The 13,619-nt window shown below is 39.2% G+C and overlaps 1 protein-coding gene across 5 annotated transcripts in view; it reads left to right on the top strand.

Annotated features, from left to right (window-relative positions):
- Positions 1-13,619, top strand: part of COL24A1 (collagen type XXIV alpha 1 chain) — a 153,525-nt gene that overhangs the window by 65,704 nt on the left and 74,202 nt on the right. For all 5 annotated transcript variants that reach the window (XM_076340542.1, XM_076340541.1, XM_076340543.1 and 2 more), the window contains 3 exons: positions 5,699-5,752; positions 11,643-11,696; positions 13,093-13,137. In XM_076340542.1, coding sequence (XP_076196657.1) covers positions 5,699-5,752; positions 11,643-11,696; positions 13,093-13,137 — 153 coding nt within the window. The remainder of the gene's footprint in view (positions 1-5,698; positions 5,753-11,642; positions 11,697-13,092; positions 13,138-13,619) is intronic.

Raw genomic sequence — 13,619 nt, 5'->3', positions numbered from 1 at the left:
AGGCAAACTAATATTTAAAGGTTTTTTATTTGATTTTAAACACCTGCACTGCTTTGGCTCTTGGGTTTTGGTGTTGATCTTACAGTTGATCTTGCAAATAAAGTTGAAATTTCTGCCTTACTTTTCGGTCTGGCCTTAGTCTAGATGTGGTCTGATCTGTATGGGCACACAGTTGTCAGCAGCACAGAAGCAACGTACAGTGAAATAATCCTCCTGCAAGAGAACAGAGTTCCTCTTGCACAAGGATTATTTCACTGACTGTTAGTTACCGGTCTTTTTTCTAAGGTTTAAAGTTCGGAATACTTGATTTTCAAAACGCACAGAGCTGTTCCTGGTGACTTTCCTCTGTACTGAGGCTTTACCTAACCCCACCGTCACTTACATCATTAGAAGCATGCCTGAAAGAACACCCATTCCTCAGACCTTAGTCATTTAACTGTTATTGGAGGACTTGTAACACAAAAATGAGCCTGAATATTTTAAAATAAACACATAATCTGGTATTCTGTCCCTTATGAAATGTCCACATTTGATGCTTGTTTTCACCGTAAGTCAGAACAAAATTTAAAAATACACATCTCTCTGTTTAGCATTGTTATATGTATTGGAAAGTTCCACAAAAGTAGCTGTTGATGTTGAATGACTGGCTTGATTTTTGAGTCTTGTGAGAGTAATTGATCAGGTGGCTCAGGTTTCCCTGGGCCGTGATTGCCCAACAGACCATCTCTTCCATGCTGCACCTCATGGGTTGACTACTGGAGGTCTTCAGGGCAGACAGAGACTGTCAAACAGTCAAAGAGAGTTCAACAGCAAGTGTAGCTCTAACCAAACTGTGCCAAGCTCCCTCTGGAAATCCTGTCTGATCATCAGAGTGGGTCTGCACTGAAGTTCTTATCAAAGCTCTTAATTTTTCACACCGTAGATTTACAGAATTATTTGAGACTTGGTCCTTAATATGTTGGTCGGCAGCCGGTGCTGCTGTGCTGGTCAGTCAGGTGAATCACTAGCCACCTTCTTGGCCATCAGGCAGCCAAGCAGGTCTGCGAAGGACATGTTTTGAAGGGTGGGTGTAGGGCCTTGCTCACACTATAAAGTGAACTACACTAGATACTACTTGTTGTAAATACAGTGATTCTAATGTGTGTTGCATATAACGTGTAGATGCACAAGATGGCTTTAAAGGATGATGCATCACATTTTGGAAAACTGGTGAATTTAAGTCTCTCACAAGAAAATCAATCACTAGTGTTTCTGTGAGCATGGCTGAGCAGATCTGCCATGTGCAATTAGACAAAAGCACAAAGCAACATCAGCATCATTTTACTGACATCTTAGCAACAGTAAATTGCAAAGTTTTCCTGTATTGTATGCTGTAATCCAAGATTGCCCTTTTTTCTGTTCTCTGACAAATTGCAATTGTACAGTTGTAATTTGTACTGTTAGATTCCTTCCTCCACCCTTTCAAAAATCAGAATTGAAGGTTTGTAGGAAAAAAATTAAAGTTCTGTCTCTGCCCTTTAAAAATGCTGGCATTAAACTTTGGCTAGATTGGCACACACAGAAGAAAGCTCATTTCAAAACTTTTTTTTCTTACTATTTTCCTCTTTGTACTTGGCACATTATTGACACTGTCACGCAGTTGTACAAATGGCAAAGAGCAAAGTCCTGTAACTGTGTGAATGCTGACATTTCTAAAATTGTGTAGAGAAAAAAACAGATTTTTTTTTAATTGAATTGTATCTCTGCATAGCGTGTCCTTTCAGAAGAATAATAAACACTTCTTATTTGAGAATACAAAATCACAGCTCGTTTTCTCTGTTTAGAAAGATAGTAGTTTTGTGTAGAAATCTTCCTTTTGTAATTTGATAATAATTAGTAATAAAGCTCTGCTAAGGTACCTTGTTGAAGTTCAGTAGCTGCATCCAGTCAGTATTGCTTCTGAAAATTCATTCTAAATTCTTATTCAAATGAAACACAGCGTGTGATTGAATGAAATAATGTTGGAGCAGGGCAACTTGGCAACTGAAGGGACTATCACAGTCCCTGGAGAGGTTTTTGCTCTGTGGTGCCCTTCCACCAGCGCTCGTGTCCTGATCCCATTGAGGGCTGCTGAGGAGCTAGAGGGCATGAGGGTTGGTGACTAATAGCAATGCTGGCAAATATCGTGTGGAAACAGCTTGGAGTGAGTGGGATTCTGCAAATGTAAGAGAATTCCTAGTGGAAATGGAGTGTAATTTCCAAACATTTCTGACATTCTGCTTCCATGTTAGCAGCCACACAGGAAAACAAACAAAAGAAAAGCAACAGCTCTTACACATCCCTCATCTCTGAGGCACTGACTTCAGTACAAAAAGACGTGCCCTGACATAGTAACAGTCTGATCATCTCTGCATTTTTTGTTAATTAAAGATTATATAGATAAATGAGAGCAATAAATATGTTAATTTTATATTTAAATGTATTGAGCACAAAAAGCAACACATTCACAGCAAGGTTAAAGCGCATTTGTGTTGAGATCGCTGGTACTTCAGGTTTTTCTGACACCACCTCTAGTTTGATTAAACTGAGCGAACTCTAAACTACTTTGCTGGCAAAAGGCCACATCTGCAGAAAGATTTTGAAAATAATTTGTAACCTACCAGCTGCCAGGCTTCTGGCTGATGGGAAGATAAGAATCTACACTTTGCATTTCCTTAGTAGAAGTCATAATATTGAGCGATATTTTGTTCTGAATAGTCTCTGCTGAAAATTACATTGCAGTTGGGAACTATACATTGATCTCCTGGCCTTTCACTTATGAAGAATAATGAACTTTTAATCTGGAGTAGCTTCACAGGGAGCTGGCTGCTGAATAGCTCTTGGCAAATTCAGATATAGGTAGAAATGTATACCACTACACTACTCAGAATCTGAACGGCAAACGCCATTGCTGAGGTGTTTTAAGAACTCCTTTCTGGTTCCTTCATTTTCTGGAATTATCTTAAGTGGCTATCTGTGTCCCGGATTATTACAGTTATCTCATGGATTATTAATGTGAGAACATCTTGGAAATGGTGTTCTAATACTGCCATAGCATCTGCATTTTCTCTGTGGCAGTGCTCAAGAAGAAAAGACTAAATCCAGCTTTACAGCAAAGACAAAAATTATGAAGATTTTAAACTTTTAAATGCATTGCTAGTGTTGATGCTGTCAGGCCAGTAGCCCTCTCACTTCCTAAGACTTTGCCTGACATGGAAAGGTTTCCAAATGTCATGATTGTTCTGTGATAGTGCTTGTCAACGCTTACATCTCATAGTTCTTACTGAATTCCTTCTAGAAATATTTATGCAAATAAATAAATAAAGCAGACATATTCCCTTTATAAAAGTATAAGAATCTTTCTAAATAGACATTTTTCTTGACAGTTTGTTTTCTGGAATGTTTATTGCCATGAGGGAAATTGTCTCTGTGTCAGCATTTAGCCCTTGTTCACACATTAGGAAGTTAAAGATTTACAGATGTACAAAGCAACCCACCCCTTGGTAACTATTTAATGTCTGTAAATAAGCAAATTTAAAATTAAGAAAGGATGAGTTAGCAACTTTCAAAGAATTGACCTAACTCTTCAGTGTATTTCAGTAGATAAGCTTGGTCAGGATTTTTAAAAAATCCTTTTATGAACTGTATAGAAATCTAGGCTGATATTAGTGAGTACTTTAGGTATCAGTCTGGGTACCTTGGTCACATGTGAATAATTTGCTATGTGCCACCCAGAGGCATGTTGGAGTTGTTGCACAGCTCTACTAGTAGTTACTGCTTTATGGCAAAAAGAAATTACCACCGTGATGTTTTGTGAAATGCTGTGTGTTAGGGTTCTTCCACTTATTCTGAAAACGCAGATCATTCTTATTTACTCTTTAGTGATTTGCTTTAGTACTCATTAGCATTCAAGTGCTAAAACTGATTTTTTTAAAGAAATCATAATTCTGTTTCATATTTCGTTTTATACATTTATTTTTTATTTAATATTTAAACACACCTAAAAATATTTTCATCCCATCTAAATCTCTACTTACAAGTCTCTCTGCGTCCCGTTAAGAACAAGTTATAGAAAGCAAACAGAAGAAAGCCCTACAAGTAGGAACAGTGATGCGCTAAATACTTTTTAAATTTTATTATAATGTGGTAGTTGAGGGTGAAACAATATTTTCTTTTAAACTTCTTGCCTTAGTATGATTTCTATTTACCTTTCTGGTGAGTTTTTTTGTGATTAATATCAGCTAATTATGAATAATCATTAGAAATGGTTATTACCTGTATTTGAAGCTCAGCTGTTCTGGAAGAATAGAGTATGGTTAACTATTATCCACCTAGTGAGGCAATTTTTTTTTTTTTTTAATACCTCTTTCCTGCTTAGAGAACTTAAAAAGTGACTCTTGAAGCTTTAATGATGACATGTATTAGTCTGCATTACTATGGAAGGGTGCCAGAGAGAATTTCATGCTGGAAGTTCTTTATGAGATGTTCTTTAAATTGTTCTAAACGTGTATGATGCTTTCATTTCCATTATTGGAAAAGTATGCATGCAAAAAGTGGTATTTATAATTTTTAATCTGCAATGATTTTCCATTAAGGAAGAAAGAAACTTGTTTTTACTAGTGTTAGGCGATGGATGTGCACAGATGTAGTAATAAATATTTTATGCAGAGGAAGAACTTTTCAGTGGCACTCTTTCTATTTTCAGATAGGCAAGATTTAATGAAATTTAAAAGTTTATAAAAATAACAAAATCAAATACTATCTTGGCAGGTGACTGAGTGAGCCCTGTGCTAACTAGAGAGTCAATTACCAATGCTTTATCCTACAAATATAAAGATTACGTTTCTTCACTGGACGTTTATGAAACTTAACTCACTACTGTATTGCATAAGGGTTAGCTGCATCATTTTTGTTTCCTTAAAATACACTCATTTCTTATAAAGCAGTCTAGTTGTAGCACTGGATTCCTCTTACATAGAGGCATCCTCATGGTGTCCACTCAGTGCCTACTGGCCAGATGGTTTGGGGTGATAATTTTAGTTGATTCATTTCCTTTGCATACTCATTTTTTCTTTACCAACAGCTGGACCTATACCACACACTATTTCACAAAGGCTTATTCTGAATAATGCTACACGCTGGTGACGTTCAGTTACTGCCAGCCAGACCTGGATTAGCACCTGCTGATTTGAGGCAAAAGGCTTTCTACCCTTTTCTTAATCTTGCAGTGATCTTGTCCTTAAAGTGCAGACAAGGATTTAAAGGGCTTCAGCTGCTCTCTAAGCTTTTTTTTTTTTTTTTTTTTTTTTTTTTTAAGAAAATAGTTGAATTTGTGAGTACAGGACCTGGTGCTGGCTGCTTTGTGGGGGTTTTTTGTGCATCAAGACCAATCCAATGGCTTAATTTCAAACGTTGCTTAGTGGATAAAAAGTCTTATGCTGAGAGAAATAAAACCCATACTGACATCCGCTAAATTGAGTTTAATGAAATCTGCCTAAAATCTGTCACTTATCCAAGTCCTTTCAAGGAAACTCAATGGATTTTTACATTTTGGGGATGGTAGAACAAATTTATTTCTTGTTTCTGTGATTCAGGTTTGTTGAATGAATGAACAGAATCAAAACAAGTACATTGGAAACATTCCTACTCTGTAAATCATTTGTCTGTATGATTTCTTTAGGGTTTTCCAGGAGATATTGGTGTACCTGGATTAAACGGCCCTGAAGGTCCTAAGGTAAGACTATATGAAAACTTATTCATAATAACAATAAACAGTATAAATCTCTGAGGAAAAACTCTGAGAGATGGACACTGGCGTTATGGGAAGATAATCTTACTGTCAAAATACAAGTACTTTGCCTCAGGTATTTACACGAGGAAGTTAATCTAATGTTTAATGCTGTCCATACAGTTATGAGGGTAATTACTGTGTTAGGTGGAAGCATGTAATGGCAAGGAAATTTGGAGAAAATGCTATGTAGCTAGAAAGTAGCATATATTTTACCTGTATTTAAATAAAGTACATGCCAAATGCATGCAGATCTCTCTAATCTCACCTGAGTAATACAGATTTTTTTTAAACAAGTTTTGAAAGAAATAGTAGCTAAAGATATGGAAAAATGGGTAAAATTCACACGCCAGATTAAATAATGGATAAAATAATATATATAATAAATTTTATCCATTATTATTATTATTATCTACCAAATTAGCCTCTGTTCTTTAGTAGACTAATATTTTAGACCAAGCTTAGGCAATAATTCACATGTATAGAGTTTTCAATGAAGCTTTAGATAAAAGCACATACGGAAAATTTTTGTTTAAAATGGAAAAGGTAGAGACTAGTACAAAAAGTGCAGGTGGGTCAGAAATTAACCCAGAGGAAGATGCTTGAATAATATCTAAAGATTGACTACTTGTTGAAAGGCAAGTACCAATTAAGTTCGTCACTCGCCAGCCTTGGGACTATTTTTACATTGTGTTTTCACTGATAATAGGCACAAGTATGATGGAATGAAATTTGTATATGAAACAAAGTTGAGCATCTTTAGATGATCTTAAAAACTGCACTTTGTACTAATTCATCACACTTCAGACTGATGCATGCAAGAACTGAAACAATAAACCCTACTGTAAACTTAGAGTTTCACACCTGGCAAGAAGTAAAGACACTGACAGATCTCTCTGAAATAAAAGCACAATAAGGCAGTTAGAAATTAAGTGAAATTCTAGAACGCGTGAGGCAAGGTGTCTCGTTAATGCTGCTGCACAAAGCACAAGAAGACTTTATCTAAGTAGTACACACAGTTCTAGGCATTTGTATTCCAGAAGGACTCAATCAAGTGGGACTAGATGCAGAAAAGGATACTTGAATGACTGTATTCGGAGAGGCAGTTTAATTATTCTACCAAAATGAAGGGCCTTTTTGAGCTTTGTAAGTAAACCAGAGGGCAGAAATTGGCGAGGCAAAAGAACTGTGCAAGACCAACAATATCATTGGTCCAAGGACAAAACATGCAAGTTGTCCATGTATAAACAGAGATGGAAATGACAAGATTTCCCATCGACAGAGTTGTGAAATTCTGTGGCAGACTACTCAAGAAAACATAGGACAGGGAGCAGTAAATAGTTTAAAGATATAGTCTTATTTGTACCTAGAAGATTGTAAAAATCCCTCCATGCCAAAATTAATCATTCTTGAGAACACCTCAAATAATCCAGTTGCCAAAGCCATAGCCAATCTTTTCTGCGTCTCACATCTTTCAACTGTGTCAAGAGCCTTGTCCCAAAAAAGCGTAGACATGAGAGCCTGGGAAGGCTGAGAACTCATCTGATGCAGCAAATTGGGGAGAAGTTAAAGTACATTTCCAGAGACAGATGTGGACTTTTTCTTTAGTTCTGATTTATTGCTTTGCTAACTTGTGTGTAGGTATAATGTTAGCAGCCTTATATGAATGAGTTTTATCTGACCATTGCAGTGGCAGTTGCTCCTGTGTTTCTGAATTACCAGGGCACTTAAAAAAACCTTTTGATGCAAGACTCTGTCTAGGGCCTAGGGAAAATAGGAGAGGAGAAATACAACAATTCTTGAACTGCGGATCAGATTTAATCCTCCAAGCTGATACATGAATAATGTAACTGAGATCTAATCCCTGCTGCCCAGTTTCTTCACTAAGTGAGATCGTATTATTCCACATTATATCCAAAGTGTTAAATTAGATGTTTTTGTTAGAATTGGGTTGATGTTTAATACATACATTACTGATCTATTGCCTTTTCACAGATTCCAGCAAAAAAGTACTAAAAGGTAGCCTATAAAGTTTAAGCCTCTGTATTCCTTTGAAACAGAAATTCCATAGCTGAACAAGAGTCAGTGGTCTCCAGCACATTTGGTCTTAGAGGCAAAAAGCTTAGACAGCCTGCTCTAATCAGGGAGAATTGATGGCTTACATTTGAGAATGAAGATTACCAAACTGGAAAGATTTTTACACTGCTCCTAGTACCAAGGGAGAAGGGCTTCATAACACTGGAAATGTTTGGCTTTCGGGATTCTTGTCTTGTGTTGACTGCAGTTTTAAAAAAATTCCTCCAGCTTTTATTTTTAGAAAACTGTTCTCACTGTGCTGCTCTTTTCCTCATGTTTTTGTTTATGCTTCCTCAGAAGCAATACCCATTTTAAAAGCCGAGAAAGCAGGGTAAGCTTTATTTTTTTAGCAATTGGTGTGGGAGAAACTCAGCCTCTTGGTGGAAAGTTTAAGCTCTCTGAGTGTGATCAGCCATCTCTAAATACCAGTAGAAGTTCTGGATTGTCAATTTTCCCTAAATTAGTGCAGTAATCAGCAAATCTGACCTCTCTAAAATAATGTTCAAAGGATTCATTACATAATTTGGTCTACAGCACATTACTCAGCTTGGAAGCAATATCTTAGAAGGTGTTTGATCTTGATCCACCACTTATTAAAAAAGAAAAAAAAAGCACACTTATATTTAAAAAAAAAAAGGGAATAAGAATGTTTTTAAGAAGTTCTGAAATAATTTTGTTTGTTTCCTATGTTGTTATTGCAAGTATTTATGCTCTGTAACTGAGAAAAGTGAGAGGAAAAGATGGTCAGAATACGTTGACTACAACTGTAGTTTTTCCAGCAGTGTGTGTTGTACCATGGAAGTAGTTGAGAACTTCCTTCCTCTGCTCATTTATGTTCGTTTGGATAACACATTTAATAGAATCATAGAATCACTGAGGTTGGAAAAGACCTCTAAGATCATCGAGTTCAACCGTCAACCCAACACCACCACCCACTAAGCCATGTCCCTAAGTGCCTCATCTACTCGTCTTTTAAATACCTCCAGGGATGGGGACTCCACCACTTCCCTGGGCAGCCTGTTCCAATGCTTAACCACTCTTTCAGTAAAGAAATTTTTCCTTACATCCAATCTAAACCTCCCCTGGTGCAACTTGAGGCCATTTCCTCTCGTCCTAACGCTTGTTACTTGGGAGAAGAGACCGACCCCCACCTCGCTACAACCTCCTTTCAGGGAGTTGTAGAGAGCGATGAGGTCTCCCCTCAGCCTCCTTTTCTCCAGGCTAAACAACCCCAGTTCCCTCAGCCGCTCCTCATAAGACTTGTTCTCCAGACCCCTCACCAGCCTCGTTGCCCTTCTCTGGACACGCTCCAGCAGCTCAACGTCCTTCTTGTAGTGAGGGACCCAAAACTGAACACAGTATTCGAGGTCACCAGTGCCGAGTACAGGGGCACGATCACTTCCCTACTCCTGCTGGCCACACTGTTTCTGATACAGGCCAGGATGCCATTGGCCTTCTTGGCCGCCTGGGCACACTGCCGGCTCATGTTCAGCCGGCTGTCGACCAACACCCCCAGGTCCTTTTCCGCCGGGCAGCTTTCCAGCCACTCTTCCCTGAGCCTGTAGCGCTGCATGGGGTTGTTGTGGCCGAAGTGCAGGACCCGGCACTTGGCCTTGTTGAACCTCATACAATTGGCCTGGGCCCATCGATCCAGCCTGTCCAGGTCCCTCTGCAGAGCCTTCCTACCCTCGAGCAGATCAACACTCCCGCCCAACTTGGTGTCGTCTGCAAACTGACTGAGGGTGCACTCAATCCCCTCATCCAGATCATCGATAAAGATATTGAACAAGACCGGCCCCAAAACTGAGCCCTGGGGAACACCGCTCGTGACCGGCCGCCAACTGGATTGAACTCCATTCACCACAACTCTCTGGGCCCGGCCGTCCAGCCAGTTTTTGACCCAGCGCAGAGTACACCTGTCTAAGCCGTGAGCCACCAGCTTCTCTAGGAGAATGCTGTGGGAGACGGTGTCAAAGGCCTTGCTGAAGTCCAGGTAGACCACATCCACAGCCTTTCCCTCATCCACTAGGCGGGTCACCTGGTCATAGAAGGAGATCAGATTGGTCAAGCAGGACCTGCCTCTCATGAACCCGTGCTGGCTAGACCGGATCCCCTGGTTGTCCCGCTCATGCCTTGTGAGTGCCCTCAAGATGAACCGCTCCATCATCTTCCCCGGCACCGAGGTCAGGCTGACAGGCCTGTAGTTCCCCGGATCCTCCTTCTGGCCCTTCTTGTGGATGGGCGTCACATTGACAAGCCTCCAGTCGTCCGGGACCTCCCCCGTCAACCAGGACTGCTATAGAAGTGGCTATTAGGAGTTTCACCACTTCTGGAAGGGATGGACAACTGGGAAGTTATATTTGTGAAATACAGGATGCCCCCATTTGCTGACTCCCCCATTTTTTTCCAGACGCTTTGGCACATGTCTAATGACTACCTTCATTTTCTGTTTGTTGCCTGAAACCTCAAAGGGGAGGTGGAAATTTCGTTTAGTCTTAATATTCATTTTACAGTCTGGGACTTTTTTCCGGATCCAATTAAGTGCAGTGGAAGGGTGTGTACAGTAGCAGTGTTGCTAACATTTCCACTATGCAATTACATTGTACTGAAAGCCATATCTCCTAATGTGCTTTGCTATTAGAATAAAACAGTTCTGTCAATGAAAAATTTTCATGACTAATTACACAAGAATATTACTTATGTAGTGCTCCTAAAAGCCTTCCTGTCACTTTTGTGGTGGTATGTCAAACAGCAGTCCACCCCAGTCTTTCCCAGACTGATGAGCTCTTTGATGAAACTCAGTACCTTGAGGTGGCCTGTTCCATTTTCTGTTCCATTTTACTTTGCATGCTAAGTAAACTATTACTGGACCAATGCCTGCACCTTCTGTCTAGACTTCAGCTTCATTAGTAAGCAATTAATAAGGCTTACACTTGGAACTTTCCCACCATTGCTTTTTTCAGAGGCTAATCATATCTCTCCTAAAGGGCAGTTTCTTTGTTCTTGTTGCTTTATCTAATATTGTTAAGCTTAGCTTTCCCAGAACATTAATAATATGTTTACACAGATATTTTTTTTTTTGTCCTACGCCAGGTCAAGTGCTTTTCCCAATTACTACCATTGTAATTGGGAGGACCGAGATTTTTGACACACTGCTAGCTGCGAAGTCATTTTAACAAAGTTTTGAAAATGTTGGTGTGAGCAGTCATGAAAATTCGGAGTTGGCATAGGATAAGGTGCTTTATCTCTGGGAAGCTGATGATAATCCTGACAGAAAAGTAACGGCTGAAAATCACAAGTACTTTTGGACAAGCTAGTAGTTTAAGTTCACTTTGTAGTTCATTTCCATTGCAATGTTGCCATCACATGTTATGCTAAAGACTACCTAAATCAAAGATCTATGAGAGTTATATTGGTTCTGCTTTAATCTTAATGTGATGGTGTGCTTTACATATTCAAAAAAGAGGAATTGTTCTTTTGTGAGCTCCAATATTTTATTTCCTTTTCAAAAAGACAAAAGAAAAAAGCTTCAGAAAAATCTATGTAGTAGAAGTTTGTAAGATACTCAGTTTTCCAGCAGATATTAAAATTCTGCTGCATCTTCTCCTGGCTTCCTAAGGGAAATCCTAAGAACACTGGTAAGAAATAAGGTCTGCTTCCTCAGTTTTGCATTTCTGTCTAGGTTTGTAAGAGGAGAGAAACTAGACCAACCTGATTGTTAGTGGATATAAGTTCTCACTGTATTTGTTTGGATGTTTAGGGACTTCTGGGTGACCGAGGGCCTCCAGGGCCACAAGGCCCCAAAGGAGTTGAGGTAAGATGGGAAAATTATCCAATCAAGAGATTATGTTCAAAAGAAAAAATTGTGAGGGTTAAGAGGGTTAGACAACAATGGTTAGGTGTTTATGGTGGTGTCATGCAAAATTTCAAGTTTCTTTTGCATTTTGGCAGGTGTTGCAAAGAGGTTTTAGCAGCTTTACGGGGCTGTGCGTCCATTATGTGGTTTATTTCAGTTATTTCAGTGGAATCTTAGATAATGTGTCCAGAGTCGGATGTGGTTCTTTTAGTTAAACTGGGGAGGTGCGGGGGTGGGGAGGTGGTATGGAGATAGAAACTATATCTCAATTTAAATACAGTATCCTACATACACTTAAGTAAACAGTTAGACCCCTATTAACTGAAGGGGGAGGAAGGTGGCTCTTCGTCTTATAAATTTATTGAGTATTCTTAATTCATCATCATAAAAATAAAAACTCATGTCTCTTAGGCTAAAAGTAATTAACATTAGAAATAATTTAATCAGTGATTCTGGGGATAGACCTCTAGACTTCTAAGTAACTTAATTATGGGCTTCCATGACAGTTACTGAGTAAAAGCTAACAGTGGCAAAATGATCTGTTTAGTTAGAAGCCAGGAAGCTGCAGATAGGAAACAGAGGAATTAAAAAATCCTGTCTCTTGTAATTGAACAGGTTGTGTATCACTTCCTCCAAAACCTGGAGAAAATCTTCCATATTGAGGAGGATCAGTGAACCATAAAATGATCACAGCATGACATTCTGGCACAGCATTGATACAAATCCATGCTTTAATATAACTGTGTAATGAGTGAACCCTGAAGAGTTAACGCTGCGGTTCCCCGTCATGCATAATTATATCAGTGCACTGCGCAGCACAGGCACCGTGTCTCACCACTTCTCTTACACACCGGACAAGCCTGACCCCCAGCCTCCCTCCATCCCTGAGAAAAGACAAGGATAAACCCTGGCAAAACAGCTTGGCTAACTTAGTGGCTGTGCCGTAGCAACACAGAAGAGAAAAGCCGGAATGTTCCTACTGCTTTTATAGTCATGAAATGTCAACTGTTGCTAGAAGGGAGTAACTGCAGGACAGACAGAGAGGTTGACCCATCATTGCTGAGTCCCTCCCTGCTCAAAATTGTGAAAATATTGCTATAATGGTAGGCATACCAACAGTTCCACAGCCTTTCTGACTGCATCTGGTGGCTACATAGGGCATGGCTTTCTGGCTAATGAATTTTTGTGAAATCAGATTAGTTTCTCTTACAGTGTTTCTATCACACTTGGACTCATACAAACACATATGAAGCAAATTTAAGATGATGTAATAAATACAAACAGTTATCTGCAGATTTTCTTTTTTTAAAGCTAGACTTGGCATCAAGATTATTGAAGTCCTGATTTCTTTTAGGGAGAAGTAGGACCAGCTGGACCTATTGGAGGAGTCGGCCCAAGAGTAAGTATAAGCAATTTTGTTAGAGCAGACTGTTTTTCAGCAGAAGTACTGCTTTAAAAGGTAAATTTACTGTGAGAAGTGACTGTGTTAAAATGGCATCTCCTGAATAAATATGTCTCTGTCCTCAGCACGTGCTCAAAGCAGAGCTGGGGGGAGAAATGGTTTTCCATATGAAGGATTTGAAAGGAAATCACAGCCATGGTGCACAAAATAAAATTTTTGAAAAGGAAAGAGTCAATAACAAACTGCTTATGGTGCTCCTCTGAGACAGATGAAACCACCATGCACTTCCTAGGGACTGAACCAGTTGATATATCAAAATTTTTAAATTGGGGAAGAACCCACCATGACACTCGGCTCACAGGGAGAAATATAAAGGACTGATGCTTTAAGAAATCATTTTCAAACTGATCTGGTAGACAGTTGCTGAAAACAGTAAAGCTGGAATGTCACAATGCTGTTTGTGCTGACATGTTTTAAAA

Source organism: Aptenodytes patagonicus, chromosome 5, assembly GCF_965638725.1.
Source record: "Aptenodytes patagonicus chromosome 5, bAptPat1.pri.cur, whole genome shotgun sequence".
Taxonomy (NCBI): Eukaryota; Metazoa; Chordata; class Aves; order Sphenisciformes; family Spheniscidae; genus Aptenodytes; species Aptenodytes patagonicus.
The sequence above is the reverse complement of the archived record's forward strand: the minus strand, read 5'-3'. Positions and strand labels throughout refer to the sequence as shown.